The sequence below is a fragment of the Pezoporus wallicus genome, unplaced genomic scaffold (genome assembly GCF_028554395.1).
Source record: "Pezoporus wallicus isolate ANWC-B61680 ecotype Strahan unplaced genomic scaffold, APGP_CSIRO_Pwel_v1 contig_10431, whole genome shotgun sequence".
In the NCBI taxonomy this organism is placed as follows: Eukaryota; Metazoa; Chordata; class Aves; order Psittaciformes; family Psittacidae; genus Pezoporus; species Pezoporus wallicus.
The window spans coordinates 1854704-1870578 of NW_026635891.1; the positions used below are offsets into that span (position 1 = coordinate 1854704).

The 15875-nt window shown below is 50.1% G+C and overlaps 1 protein-coding gene across 1 annotated transcript in view; it reads left to right on the forward strand.

Annotated features, from left to right (window-relative positions):
• The window catches only part of LOC130593376 (gamma-aminobutyric acid receptor subunit gamma-4), a 35242-nt gene that overhangs the window by 1440 nt on the left and 17927 nt on the right, over window positions 1-15875 (forward strand). The window contains exons 2-3 of the mRNA XM_057398454.1: window positions 4470-4618; window positions 4814-4881. Of these exons, the coding sequence (XP_057254437.1) occupies window positions 4470-4618; window positions 4814-4881 (217 nt within the window). The remainder of the gene's footprint in view (window positions 1-4469; window positions 4619-4813; window positions 4882-15875) is intronic.

The window sequence follows — 15875 nt, forward strand, 5'->3', positions numbered from 1 at the left end:
TCTGGGGCTTGGCCTTCCTGGGGTTGAGGCAGCAACAGCTGCCCCATGGCTTGTGCCCTGACACCCAATGTGCTGGTGCTGGGGGGCATTGAGGACCTAGAGGGAGGGTCTGTGGTGGTCCCCGTTCCTGTGTCCTACCATCCCTGCAGCACACTGAGCACTGCGTTATGAGAGGGTGAGTGGTAAGCTGCAAGATCACACAGAGGAGCTGTTAAGTCATGTATTCACATGCCCTTGAGCAGGAAGATTTACCCCATGGCTGTCCTGGCTTCCCTTCTGTCCAGTCCCTCATGTGTAGCTCTTCCCTGAGCCCCACTTTGCCAGAGTCTGTGCATGTTGGGGGGGGGTGATGGAGCAGGAGAACAAGCCTGTGGGAGAAGAAGGAGAAAAGGAGCAAGTTATGTCAGGGTCTCACTCTGCATTCACTGCATTCTTCCTGGCTATAGCTTCAGGGGGTGAATCTCACCTGCTCTGTACTTAATGGTGGGTGCTGGGGTGAGGAGCCTGGTTCAGATGCTGCATGTGTGTATGAGCTCTTCTCCCACCCAGCTGCAAGACCCCCCCATCCCCTCGTGCTGGAGTGGGCTGGATGCTTTGTGCCGGGTGACTCAGCATCCCTGGACAGTCCCCCTACCACAGAACCAGATTACCAGCATTTCCAGGGCACTGCCTTTGCTGGGATCAAGGCACCTAACTGAGCCCTGAAGGCAGGATCCCTGCACAGCATCACACCACCAGAAAGTTGGGCTGGGTAGATGGTTCAAAACGTGCAGGCTTGACCACTGGGGCTTCATAGAGCATGCTGTGAAAGGAGAGGTACAAGAACATGTGAAATGGGTAGGGTACAGATTAGTGAGCCCCCATCCTTAAATCCTCTGCCTGCTTCTAGTTTAGAGTTATTTGCCTGAACATCCCTGTGCCTACAACCCTTGGAGCCGTTGGGATGGCTGGCTGGAAGGACATGTTAGCATGTGGTAACTGGGACTGACCAGTGCTTTTCAACCATGGAAATGTTGCTCTTGCATTTTGTTGCTGTCTGTTCCTCTGGAGCAGGGCAGGCTTTGAGCTGTGTTTGCAGAGGGGCTGGACAATCACGGCCCAGTGTCTGCATCCATGGTATTTACCATTAATTTACTGGTCTTAGACTTCATTAATGCACCAGGCTGCAAGTAGTAGTGGATATGCATCTTGGTCAGGTATGTCTGACTGGGCTCATGTCAAATGTTGTTCTTCCCCTCTTCCTGCCAAGTGAAACCAGTCACACAGCCTGTGCGCTGAGGGGATGGAGCCAGCCACCAGCTCTGCAGGGGGCTTTAACTTTGACCATCAGTGTGCTTGGAAACCTCAGCAAGACCGGTGTTTGCTGAAGCAAAGCAGAATGGGGGAGGCGAGGCAGGCACTGTCCTGCTGTAATGCCAAGGGTTGCCCAAGGAGGGTTGTCCAACCTCATCCGTACATGTGAGCACATCTGAAAGGACACCTCCCTGCCGTGCAGGTCTCCTGCTCTGGGCACCAGCAGGAGCTGCCACAGCCCTGACTGTGTGTGTCAGAGCAAGGGATTCCTCACCATGTCCCATCTCTGTCCTGCCCACCCCATGCCCATAGCTTCATCCCAGCCCCGTGGCTGAGCAGGAGGGGATGTTGAAGGTGTGAGGTGGATGTTCTGACATTTCAGCAGTGGAGGTGAGGAGATGTGGGTCTGCCTTTCCTCCTGGCTGCATGGAGACATATGAGAACTGGCTGTTCCCTGTCACCGAGCCAGTCACTTTGTGACAGGAGACAATGCTGCCGGGCCAGCAAGTGTTCAGAGCACGCTGGGATCACTGCAGGTTTGCACTGTGACATTTCCATTAGCAGCTGTGGGGGGACACGCACATGTCACCTTAATTCCTCTCCTCTGTAATAGCTCTTGGACTCTTCCTTCCTTGAAGTGGGACCACTGGGAAGAGAGACTGGGGAGGAGGCAGAATCTCGCATAGAGGGGCCTAAAAGTCACACTCCTGACCAGCAAGAGCTGGTGTGCGGCTGTGTGAGCACTGACACCCAGCAAAAGCATGTTTTCTCCAGGAAAAGCTGGCTTGCTTATGCTAAGATGGCTTAGTATGGTTTAGTAGCTCAGGATTAGCTGCATTAGCAAAAAGCATATTTTTGGTAGTGTCACAGCATCTGTAACAGGGATGTGACTCCCTGGAAATGCTACCCCAAATCTTAGGGTGTTAATCAGTGACACTGAACGGGGGGAAGACAGAAGCCCAAGGTCAGAGTAAGCAGCCTGGGTTTGTTCATCCCCACAGTGGGGTTTCAGACTCCCCTGTGGTCTTAGGGCTTGGAGGACCTGGGTTTTATTTGGGCAGGGAGACATGAGGAGTTCAGTGCCAGCAAGTGACCTGTCTTGGGCTGGCTTCAGTAGGGTCAAGGGAACACTGAGACAAGGTTTCCATGTAGCCATTCCTACTCTGATAGAGGCATCTGCATCATCCCAAGCACCGGCAGCAAAGGGAAGCAGTTAGGATTGCTTCCTCTGGCCCGAGCTGGACTGTGGGCACAGACACAGGTTTGCACTCCACAGGAGTGGGGCCAGCCCCAGACTGCATCTCTGGGAGGGTGCAGCAATGGTCCCCTGTGCCTCCTGGGGATGCCACGGAGCCATCAGCTCGGCTGCATGCCGAAGACACGAACACAGCGCACAGCACACAGCACGCAGCCAGGCGAGCCCGCGCTGCCACTGCTCACATAGGGAAGCGCATCCTGACAGTGTTGCTAAGACTCCTTAAGCATCGTTAGAAAGTGCAGCGCAATCAGACAGGAAACAACAAGCTGATGTACCAGTACCTAATGTGCGGCGGCAGGCAGGCAGCTGCACGCAGCACAGACCTTGTCGGGGGACACAGCCCGGCACCTCAAAGCTGGGGAGATGCAAAGAGTTTTAAAGCGGTTGTGAAAGCAAGTTTGAGCAGAGGTTTTCAAACAGAAGCACCTGATAAATAGCCTGCAATGTGTCAATTTAATGCTCTTTTTCCCCCTTCAAGTGCCTTTGCCAGGCTCTGCATCCTCCAGGCGCTGAAGGGGGTTGTGTATCCATGGTGCCTCATTGCACCTTGGAGCTGCGAGGCTCCAGCTGGGAAGTGTCAACACAATGGCAGCTCCTGCTGTGAGACCCTTTGATGTTGGAGCGGGGGGGACACGCTGACATGGCAGACATAGAGGGGGTGTCCCGGGCATGGGAATGCTCAGCATTCTCTCCCATGTACGGCTGTGTCATTGTGGGGACAAGCTCATGAATGAGCTGCCCAGAGCAGCAGCAGGTGGTTAGAATTCCCCCTCGTGACCATGTGGACCTAATTTAATTAGAGAGTTTCTTCATCAGGCACTGTAGTGATAGGACAAGGGGTGATGGGTATAAACTGAAACAGAGGAGATTCAGTTTAGATATAAGGAAGAAGCTCTTTACTGTGAGGGTGATGAGGTGCTGGTACTGGTTGCTTAAAGAGGTGATAAATGCTCCATCCCTGACAGTGTTCAAGGCCAGGCTGGATGGAGTCTTGGGTGACATGGCTTAGTGTGAGGTGTCCCTGCCCATGGCAGGGGTTTGGAACTGGATGGTCGTAAGATCCTTTCCAACCCAAACCATTCTGTGATTCTAAAAACTCCTTTAGGAAAAGGGAAGGGTGCAAAAGCTTTAGAGAGGGCAGATGTGAAAGGCAGTGGGAGAAGCTGTTGCTAAGTGGTTCAAAGGAAGATGCAAGCTTTCCTTGCTGGGTTGGAACTAGAAGATCAGGAAGGTGGAGCATCTTTAAATGGGAGCTCGTGCTAAATTAAAGGCTGGGGAGGAAGGGTTGGTGGGTACAGGGAATGGGTTGTGGCAGGTCTTGGCCTGAGGGCAGAGGAGTTTGCATAAGGCTTTAATTTCCAAGGATATGTGCTGGGCAGATGGCTGGTTTCCTGGCAAACCAGAGGGCATGCTGCATGCTTAGTGGTTTTAGGACCTCTTTTCTCTGAAGTGCTTTTATTGTAAGTGCATTGCACCCCCAAAATGCTGTTTGGTCACCATTGTCTTCATCAGAGGTGCAGGCAGAGCAGCTGAGGTATATGGTGTTAACAGGCAGCTTGGAGCAGGAGCTGCTGGCACTGGCAGCAGAGGGCCAGGCTGGGACAGACAGAAATACCACAGGGGAGGGTAGGGATTGGCAGTGTGTCTCCAAACAGAGCTGGGGAGTCTGTGGGTCACCCCATGCCTGCTAGTCCTGACTCTGCATGTCTGGGGACCCTGAAGTGAGCAAAGGTGCCAGGTGAGTTGTGTCTTCTTATCAGTATGGCTGAGAGGAGTCTCTGAGGTCCTTACATTCTGCATTCTATCAGTGCTGCATCCTCCTCCTTAATGTTTCTCAAACCCAGCTGTGCCCCTGCTTCCACAGAGCACCAAAGAGATGCAACAGTGATGTTCTCTCTCCTTTGTCTCTCTGCTTCAGGTGTGAGAGCACAGAGGAATATGATTATGATTACCTCAGCATCAATAAAACCTGGGTCCTCACCCCCAAGGCACAGGAGACTGATGCCACACAGATCCTCAACTCGCTGCTGAAGAACTATGACAACAAGCTGAGGCCTGACATTGGCAGTAAGTGTCCCCTGACAAAGTGTCCCCAGTCACCTGGCCCAGCTGTGTCTTGTGTTTCCCATGCTTTTGTGGATGCTGTAGTTGGGATTTTTGGTGGGATGGAGCCACGCTGATCCCAAATGCTCCCTTGGTCCTCAGCCCTTCGCAAATAATCTCAGTCGCAGCTCACCATTACCTGTTTCATTTTGTTCACAGTCAAGCCCACGTTTATCGATGTGGATATCTACGTGAACAGCATCGGGCCGGTGTCTGTCATCCAGATGGTGAGTGGGGCCGTTGCTGCAGGGTCGTGGTATCACAACAGCTGGGAGAGCGGGATGTAGCTGGCATGGTGCTGTTGGCAGGGTGTGTTGTACTGGCTGGACATGGTGTGAAGGTGATGTTGTAATGGGAAGAGGTGGATTTGTTTCCCTTCCCTTGGGAAGAGGTGCTCTGACCTGCTGATAGATGGAGCTACAAAGGTTTGACAGCCATCCCTGGTTAGGAGCAAAGGTCTTGAAGTGCCCTTGGAGAGTTCAGCAACATTACCATACTCATGAACTCAGGGAGAAGGATAATGATGCTCTGTGGTCCCCACTGGCAAAGTGTGGACAGAACCTCTCCTGCTTGGGAAGTGCGTGGGCACAGGATGCCTGAGGCAAGTTGCACTACCCTGGGTGAGCCAGTGTGGTGGTGGCAGGGAAGGGGAGCAACACTTCCTAGGAGGACTGAAATAGGTACCTGGAGATGGTTTCCATGGCAATGGTCTGATGGTGTGAAACTTGGATGCCCAGGCCTGGCCTTCAGTGCTGGGGAGGGGCACAGAAGGTGCCCCAGGTCCCACGGCTCTTCTCCAGCACACAGCACCTTAGATTGATGGCACCATGTCTCTGACAGGTTCTACTTATGGCTTGGACCCTATGGGATTGGGAGCTGCAGAAACGCTTGGTCTGAAGAGCCCCCAGGCCATGCACTGAAAAGCAACTGTTGATTATTTTATTCACACAATATTTACAATGTTATTCACAGGAAACTTACATTATTATTTCCTTGTGAAGTCCTTTTTTAGAAAGAAACAAACATGACTGCTTTTAGCAGACTTCTTTGGCCCACTGGGCAGTGGGGTGGAGAGGACAGGAGAGGTACAGCCAGGACAATTTAGCTTTTCTTGTCTGTCAGTGCAAAGCAGAGCAGGAACAAAACCAGCCCCCTGGAGAAGGCAGTTCTCAGGATGAGCACGTTATTTTTAGTTTCCCAAGTAGAAAATTTCCACTGAGCAAAGCCCTCTGGGTATGGAGGTGCTGTAGGTGCAGTACCTCTTCCGCCCCAGGGAGCCTTTTGAAGCAGCCCTTCTGGCCAGCCACGACTGAGCATGTGCCTCTGGGCAGTATGTGCTCGTAAGCCACCAGATGGGTACCTGGCTGGGTACACGATGAGGAACCATCAGGAGGCCCAGCAGGGATGGCCTCAACCACAGCCCAAGCCCTGTGAATGTCATCCCTGGCTGCCAGCAGATACCACAAGCTCCTTCCATCCCATGTGGGTGTGTGGACACAAAGCCACAGCAACGTAAGAGGAGCAGTGCAGGGGGAAGGGTGCAGGATGTACCCACGTCCCTGGCTATTGCTGTTCCTGAAGGTAGAGCATTAGAGTTTTGTTGTAGGTGGCTGTCCTGTCTGCTCTGCACTGACCAAGCAAACCATGCAAAACCACAGTGTACATCTTTGTTCCTTCTTTTTCCCTCTCATCCACTTACTTTACCCCTTCCTACCCCTGCTGAAAGTTCTGCTCTTCTCCCTGTTGCAGGATCACATGTACTAGCAATAGAGTGGCTTATAAAATCCATTCTTGCATCCAGAGTTCATCTCCTGCTAAAAGGAGATACCAGGCACTGCTGCTAGTCTGGTTTCCTAAGAAACATAGCTTACGCCGTGGTGATGGATGCATCCATCCCAATCTCCCAGGTTTTTAGATTCACCAAGCTAATACCAACTATATATGGCTGCAGGTATAGGACTTCAGGCATACTCAGCTTCTCAGTGTTTTTGTGGAAACAGGATGCAGGGCAATAACAACACCCATCCCCACCAAGGAGAAGAGCTGCTGGGTACTCAACCCTTACAACACACCAGAGAATCCTGGGAGAGTGCTGCTTAAGGCAGCCCTGACTGTTCCTAGAGCAGCTCAGCCCATGTGATTGGCTCTTTCTAGGCATCAGCAGAAGTTTTACACTTCATGAAGTGGGGCTCCACAACTGCACAGGATCCCAAGGGCTCCCTGTGCTATTAAAGCAAGGCAGGACTGGCAATTGGAATTGCCTGTATCTGCTGGGGAAGCTGCTGCCACAGGGCTAATCTGCACATCTGCAGCCTCCCCACGTGAGGAAGGGATTGTCATTTGTTGGGAATGGCATGGCAAGGAGCTGCTCAGATAGGGAGGGAAACCACTTGATACAGAGACAGTTAAGGGACTTCATGGCATCATTCATAACTGGCTGAACTGTCTCTCTGAAGTGCCCAGATGCTACTGGCTGCATCCCAATAGTCACCAGTGATCTGAAGACACCTCCATATGACTCTCCAAGTAGATTCGCTATGGGCACTTCTTCTCTTCCTCCCTTCCCTACCTTACCACTCCTTGGGCAACTTCCTAAACTTGAATCTGTGATGCCCTTAAGCTTTAAAACCTTTCTCCCTGAGATGCTGGGCTGATATTAAAAGTACTGAGGACAACTAAACCTAGGTCTCGTAGACTTGAATGGCAGCTTTTTGCCATCTGTCCTCTGAATACCTCCCCCTGCTCATGAAAGAGGCTGAATCTTGCTATAGCGTCTCCTGAAGCAAGAGAAAGGGGCTGTGGCAACACTGTGATGGTGTCACCTCTATATCTGGCTGCTTCACTCACTTGTTTTGTGTTTATTTGCTTTTCCATGCTGATACAATGAATTAAGTCATTCTGTGGGTTGTGCCAGCTGCTGGCAGACTGGCATCAAACCTAAAGTACAGGTTGTCTGCTGGGGATGTCATTCCCATTTTGCCTCTTTTTATGTAGCTTCTTCCAATCTGGGAAGCTCTGCCTTCTCCCAGCTATCAGGCCCAACCCACATGCCTGATCATTCTTTATTCCCATATGCATCCTGAGGAAATGGACATATCTGAAGGAAGGAACCAGCTAGATCTCTCCTGAGCCCATGGTGAAATTTCTCTCTGCCACAGATAGAGAGGCTCATGTAGGCTGGAAGCTTGCTGGAGGGGAAATGTCCCACTGATCTCTTTTAGGTGCATTATGATGACAGCATCTTATGTAAATATTTCTCTTTCACATAGCCAGGCTATGTAGAAGATAAAAACCTAGTTCTGCTTTTAAATACAGCAGCATTACTGTGGCTATCAGCTTGGACCAGCATGGTCTGAGTAATCTGAAGCAGAGGGCTATAGCATGGCCTGACAACCTGGTGGCTCTAACTTAAGCAGTGTAGTTTGAATACTGGTGTCCTGTGATCCTCTGCTCACTCCTCAAATGGTTAACTACTCACCACATCACTCCTTTAGCCTGCTGATGCTCTGTCAGGGATTGGAAGTTGGCCCTGCGTAGCCACTGCTCAACCTCCAAATGATGAATCACATCAGGATGCAAAACTGATTCCAGACCTTAAAAATGAATAGGTGATTTGAAAATGTCCTGTGCTGGGTGTGAATTCAGCATCCCCTCATCAATCATTTGTCATAAATAACATGAACATTCAGGAACTGGCAGAAGGCAGGCAAGTTTGGAGGGGGGAGAAATGTAAAGTGATTTCCTCTACCATTTGTAGACCAGAATGGCAGTCTTGTTCTCCATTAAGGTAGCTGAGCAAATTTACATTCTCTTCTCCCTGGGGAAAGGACCCTCTGTGCTCTGCCAGTCAAAATGTGGCAGTAACTAGAAATGAAGCTAGGAGGTAGTTAAATGATAGGAAGTGGGATGGGGCTTGGTTGAAAGAGGATGGGCTGAGAGGGAAACGCTGCAGAGAAGTGGGACCATTAGGTCTGACAGCTGTTTGCTCCAGATGCTGCATGCACTGGGACTTCCTCCCTATCCCCATGAACCTGTTGTCTTTGGGTGGGATTGGGACACTTGGTGCTTCTCAGGGTGGTGGGAAGATCTGTTTACACCATCAGGGAAAGGATGTGCTTGGCCATGAGTCCTTCCAGAGCCGCTTGCTGTCTCTGGGTGCCAGCCAGCCGCACCTCAAGCCAAAAGAGTTATCACCCACAGCACCGCAGCTTTCCAAGCTGTGTCATGGATCTGGATGCCCAATTAGATTCCCATTAACATAGTGTTTAGGTGCCCTTGGCTTATCACTAAGCTGAGCCTGCTGCAATGAACCACTTTGGTTCTCTTGTCGTGTCTGTGGGGAGGGCTGTGGCAGCAGGGACCTGCAGAGGAGACTTTGGGTTCACATTTTTTTGCTGACTGGTTCTGTGCTGGAGGAATTTGCTCCTAGTTTTGTGTTGTAATGGCTTTATTGCTACAGATTATAGTGTTAACGGGTGTCAAGGACACCTAGAGTTCTGGGTCACCTTCCTTTAGGGATGCTTAACTCTCAGAAAATGATGAACTAAAGTGGTTGCCAGCTACCGGGGCTGAGTGTCTTTCAGTCCTGTGGATGTCCGTGAAGTGACCACCAGAGCCAGCATGGGTGGGAGTGGAAAAGTGCTTCTGTTCTGAGCTCAGGGATGGAGCCAGCCCTGCCCAGAGATTCCTCCTTGAGGTCAGAGCTGAATGTCCTTTTCTTCCTTTCTTGCACCAAGCCAAGCATGAGGCTTGAGGGGTTAAACACTGAGAATGTAGCCCAAACACTATGGTAGCCTCCTGACCAAAGTGAATGGAGACACGCCATTCATCCAGGGACCTGCTGCCTTACCTGCTTCAGCTGCCTGGGGTCAGAGGCGGTGTAGTCAGGGTTAGTTTAGGTGCTGGAGACCTCTCATTGGTGTATGTGAGGTTAAGCCCTTGTGTGCCAAATCCTGTAGCATAACTCGATGACAGCTCTTTTGCTGGGATTGTGCATCACCTCAACCTGATTCCTTACAGGTAATGAAGATAGAAAGAGCAAAATTGGCCTCCATCATTCACCAGGGGCTCGATTCTGCTACCTCTGAAGTGCTGTTATTTCCAGCAAGCAGGGCTAAGCCCCTACCTCCCTCACTGCAGCAAATTATTTCCTTATCTCTGTCTGAGAGCAGGGGACTGCAACCCCACGAGGGTGATAGTCCAAATACATGTTGAATATTCCTCCCTTCCCTCTTTAGGAAGGAGGTGCTGCACACAATTAAATTCATAATGCTGTGCCTGGCTGCATTAGTTACCATGCAACACGCTAACAAAATTGAGGATGAAGAACATATTTTGCCACATCTGTAGTACTGCAGAATAGATGGAATAGATTTACATGTGAGGTGCATTTGTGAAAACACCGTGAAAAAGGGGGAGGGAGGGAAAGGGGAAATGTTTATTCGTTATCAGCTGATGAATAATTAATTTACAAACGTTGTCTTGTTAAGTATAAATTAAATCCTCATTTGACACACTTTATAATTTAGAAGTATAAGCCCAGCATGAATGAAAAGAACTCCCCACTGACTGCTTTCATGTAAATCCCGAGGAGCTGGGGAGGGAGGTTTGCCTTTCAGAGTTAAAGCTGACAAGGGTTAGTGGAGAAGAAGGGAGCTGCTGTGGCAAAGCCAGCCTGGGGACCTGGGGCACTTCATCGTTGCTTTTGGGTGCTCTTTGTGCAGGGATGGCTTAGTGGGGCAGGGAGACAGTGGCTTTGGGCACAACCCTCTTCCAAGGATTGCTTCCTCCCCACTCGGAGCTGCTGAACTGCAGCTCTTTAGGTAAAATCCCCGTCAATGTCCTATTATCAGTGGGCAGCAAGCTGGCAGCAGCCTGTGAATGGCTGAGCTACCCCAGCAGCAGGGGCCAAGATCCCCAGGAGAGGAGCCAGGTTCCACTGAAGCCGTGCAGGGCTGAGCCACCTTTGTGGAGAGCACAATTTGAGGCATCTCCACATGGAAGTGAAGTTGCACCCCGAGCACTGGCAACTGTGCTTTGTTGGAAGGCATTAGTGTGGGAGTCACAGCGGGAAGCCTTGGGTTAGAGCCATGGTGTCCTGCTGCAAGGCTTGGGTTAATATCTTCGTTTCTTCTTAATAGATGGGGAAACCGAGACCGGTAATAATTGTCTGGCTCTGAGGAATACTTAAGTCCTGATTATACTTAGCTTTGGCTGCTTTGGAATAAGTAGGAAGGAAATGAAAATGGCACACTTTTAAAAATGCTTGAATTTGTTTCTCTGGAGCACAAGATAAGCCTATAGGTAAAGGAAATTTGTTACCTTCCCCCCTTCCCTTCTTCCCTGATAATAGACTCCAGCAGTTGCACAGCACTTCTCAACTGAAAGGACTTCAAAATGCTTCACAAATCATCTGTCTAGGAGGCAATAGCCCAGATGCACCCACTTCTAGGCTGCACTGCAATGCCTGAAGCATGCCACAAGTCTCTGTCAAGGACTGTGCGCTCTTCTTGGCCTGCCTGGTGTGCAGCAAGAGTTGGTCACCAGCATGAATCTAGTGAGGCTGCACAAGACATGTGCTCTTGTAATGAGCTAGGTTGGGGTTTGGTCCCTGATAAAGATGTGTATTGCACAAATGTAAAGTGTTGGGAAATGGGCATTGCTCACTGAGGGCATTGCCTTTTCTGGCCATTAGTTTCCATGCCTGAGTGATGGCTTAGCACTACTGGAGCTGATGGTGCATTTATAATGTCTTCACAAATACTCATTTGCTTGGATAGTGCTTCTGTCTCCTGATTCCTTGGTGTTCAGGGATCATTCCTGTGTGCCCAAGTGCTAGGATAGAGCCTGTCCCTCACGTAGCTGCTCGTGTTGGCGTGACCGTGAGGTCAGGCACACGGTGAAGGGCAGTGCCTGTCCTGTAGCCATCGTTTGTCATTGCCTTCAGAAACAAAATAAATCAGGAGGCTGCTGAGGAATAGCACCAGTCATCTGTGACCTGTGGGACAAAACACGAACCGCAACAGAAGGCCTAATGAGATAAATGAGTTGCTCTCATCCTGACTGTATCCCAGGAGCTTCCGCAAGTTTTGGGGTCTGCTCCCAAACTGGGAAAGGGCTCATTTATTCACCATGAATAATTCAACCGGCTCCTTTTATTATCCAGAACTCACACTAATCCCCTCCAGATATTTTCTGTGTGACATCCATGTTGGTATTTTATTTATAGGCTGTTTATTGGGCAGGAAACACGAGGAGCCTGTTATCAGTGCAGATGAACAAAACGCTGGGGTTTTGCCTGTAAAATTGGGAGCTAAATAATATATGAAAATCTGGACAGTAGCGTCCTGGGGAGAAAAGTGCTTTTCTTCAGAGGCATTTCTGGAGAACAAAGTCCTAAAGTTAATGAACATCCGTGCTCGGAGCCTGACACTAAATGGGGAATGTGGCTGTATTCAGTCAGGTTTCTTATGCTGCAGCATCAGTCCTGACACGTAGGTGCTCCATGCAGCTTGGGCAGCCTCTGGCCCTCCAGCAATAGGGGACAAATCAACATTCATAATGAAGGAAGCAGCTCTTGTAGTTCCTTCATGGATCTGATTTCCGGCCTTCTGCTGGTGGGAATGGCTCAATCCTGCATTCATTTTGTGCCAGCCTTTGGAGAAAACTCCCATTTCTTCAGCCAGGCTGAATGCAGAGGGGTTGTTTTTTTGCCCTGAACCCTTGCAGGCATGCTTAATGTCAGTGCTTCCCGAGGAGCTGATGTGCTCACCATGCCCAACTTGAGAACATTGTGACTCGTATTCCTCACCCTTGCCCACATGAAGCCTTTTCTAATGCAGATCGTGACCACAGCAGCTACGCTTGGTCTCCCTTTCCAGAGGTGTGTGCCAGCAATTAGGTTTCTGACTGTTAATGGCCTATGATGACAGTTTTCCAGCGACCAGGAGTCTCTCCTTACTGGACCAGGCTGCAGGGGCATTCCCTGCCTGGGCAACCGAGGCAGCGAGCAGCTCTCTCTTGGTTTGGTAGGAGCTTTTCCCTCTGGCAGGGCATTAAAAGAGGTTTTGCTGTGATGCACATTAATGGGTGGTGGGAATGCAACCTTGCCCCCACACACTGGTAGGGATGTGCCTGGGAGCTGCAGGCTGAGGCTTGGAGCTGCAGTGTTCAGCTGCATCTTGTGGGGAAAAGCATGGATGCAGCCATCTCCATCACAAGCATGTTAGCTTATGGAGTTGCTTTGTGGTCTTCAATGGTCCCGCTCCTCCATACAGAGGCATGTGTGCATGGACAGGCAAAGAAGCATGTGTTTGATTCAGATACTGATCTGTGCTCTGAACCTCATTAAATTGATTCTTCCAAGTCAAAAGGAAAGCACTATTGTGTCAAATTTGAAAGATATAGGCTCTGAGCTGTGCCAATAGTTTTTACCTGACGGACTGAATTATTCTTAAGGCAGAGTTGATTTATTTGAACCGAAGGCTTTAGATCTCTCCACAGAAGAGGTCTGGATATTTCAGGTGTGTGAGAGCCAAGTCAAAGAGCTGGTCAGAGGCCAGGGTTTCTGGTCTAGGGTGAACAGACAGCATAGTAGAGGAGGGAGCCTCACTGTTCCCTCCCAGCTGAGACAAACAGCCAAAATTCTTCCACATTTCTGCAGGAAAACGGGTCTAGAGACAATCAAAATATTTATGTTTAGCATCATCAGATTGTTTTGATTTGCTTTTCATGCGGTGATAAATCCTATCCTATAAGTAAAGCATGAAAATGAGCATTTGAAAATAAAAGTCAAAATGAAGCGAATCAAAGAGATAAGAGTAAAGCAAAATGCTTTGTGAGCTTATAGAAGAAGAAATGTGTCTGAATGAAATGATGAGCTTGAGGAAATTCATTTTAGGTTCGGAGAATTTTAATATATTTTCAACAAAACTTCCTTTTTTCTTTCCAGTAGAAATCAGTTCTCTTTATTTCCTGCAACCAGCATCTCCTGTAAAAGGCTGATGTGAAATCTGCTAGAAATGTGTTGTGAAATGGAGACCATATCTCAGAATTCAGTGGCACTGGGTAACCAGAGGCAATATGCTTCAAGGACCTCTTCATGCCTTGATGTTAAAGGCTGAATATTCAGACTATTACATCCCATCTCCGTGCACAGGAAGGGTTTAATTGCCCATGATACAAATTGCAAGCGAGCAGCAGTGGAGCAGTGATACTGCCAGCCAGAGCCTCCCCATGCACCAGGGCTGGCCAGGCTGAGGCAGCGTTTGTCCTCTCCTCCTTGCAACCCCTCACATCTCCCCTGTGCCTCCAGGCACTTCCTTTGTGCCTCTGAACCTTCAGCTTGGTGTCTGTTGCGCTGGTAGGAGGTACGTGTTAGGCACAACAAGTGGGTAGGTAGGTAGATCTTCACATCATCTGCCTCACAGTGGTCAGCAGCAACCAATCCTTCCCCACTGTGGGTTTGCTGATGCTGCAGCCGTTTCATACCAGCACTGCTGAGACTGACCCCACCAATTCCCAATGCAACAGCTCCTCAAAGCCCCAGGGAAATCAGTGCATGGGGCACTGGGTCTGGGCAGGGCTTTGGGTTTGCTGTGTGCAGGTAACATGGAGGTGATGGTAGCTGGGGACCTTGGTATGCAACTTGCTTGTCCGTCTTCATGCTCAGAAGGCTTTGCTGTGAGGATTCCTGTGGTTGTGCTGTGACCTGCAGTTAGCTCTAACCGTCTGATGAGCTTTGCTCAACAGGAGAACTGCAGGCAGTGATAGTGGCTCACCCACAGGCAGATGCACATGGGATGTGTGAACCACAACACTTGTGTGGGTGGGGAAACACCTTGTCTCCATGTGGTGGGGAACAGGGGAGGTCAGAGTGGGGACTTCGCAAATGCTGTAAGCCTTGTTTCCGATACTTCCCCCCAGTCTGCTTCTGTTTCCCTCCAGCTTTGCCAGTGTACCTGTTACACCTCCCACACCAGACCTGTGCCCCTTGGCCTGCCATTCTCCTCCACAGAAACCCAAAGCCACCCTAGTAGTGTAGTGAGGACACGTGGGCTAGAGAAGTGGGAAAAGCCTGTGGGAGTTAAGTTGGTTATTCTTACAGCCACAAGGAGAGGTAGGAGGATTATGTTGAGGTGATAACTAACTGATCTTCTCTTCATTTGGTCCTTGAAAAGCTGAAAGCAAAGAGAACTGTAATATTCAAGACAAACATTTCATTTCATGATCTGGCACTGACAGGCTGACAGACCTGTCCAGAGCTTGCAGCCTTAGTTTGTCACATGAATCTGTGCCTTGTGAGAAGGCACAACGGACCCTGGTTGTCCCTGCCACAACAAAGAGCCACGGTGGTGACGTGGTTTGGAGCAGTGTGCCAGAGGCATTTGCAGAGTAAATCTCACCTGGAGGCTTGGGGAGAAAGGGTCCCTGCAGAGAAGGCAGGGGATGGAAGCAGTGGGAATGTGATGTCGGGCACCCAGTTTGCACTACAAGGGAGGAGTAAGCCATTGTGTGAAGCCAGGCTGCTCGTGACTGGATGTTAGCTCTGCATGCAGCTTCGTGCGAGCTTCACTCCAGTTCTGCAGCAGCAAGGTTGGGGCTGTTTAGACACAGCTCCTCTCCCACTGCAGCAGCAGGAGGGGAGGTGAAAATACCTCAGCGTTGCTGTTATCACAGAAAGCCAAAGGCAGGTCCAAGTGCTGGGGTTTGGCGAGGAGCAGCAGAGAATGGGCTGTCCAGCTCATGGAGACTTTGGACTAAGCCCAGGAGCCAAAACTGGTTTCTTTCTATGTATGATTTTGGGTTATACAAGCTCTGCCAGCGCATTCCTTATGTCTTATATCCAAACATGTCCTAAAGCCATCTATGATGCCTGGGGAAGGTAGAGTGTTTGAGTTTTAAAGGAGGCATCTGCAGTAGGCTGGGTCTCCACAAAACAGTTGGGAGCTGGAAGCAAAGACTGGGAATACCGGCCCCCAGTTTCTGAGGAGGTTCTTCTTCTGCAGCCACTGTGGGCTACAGAAAGCGGGCAGCACAGAGCAGCAGAGCTCTGCAGGTCCTGCTTGCCTGGCGGCTGGTGTCCTGGCTTCCAAACAACCATCACACTTGGGATGTGTGGATGTATACCTTAGAAAGGAGAATCAGCTGGCCTGGTGTCCCTTCTGTAACTGCAGTCCAGCTCGCTTTGCCCTTCAACTATGCAGCAGGGGAGACAGAAAGA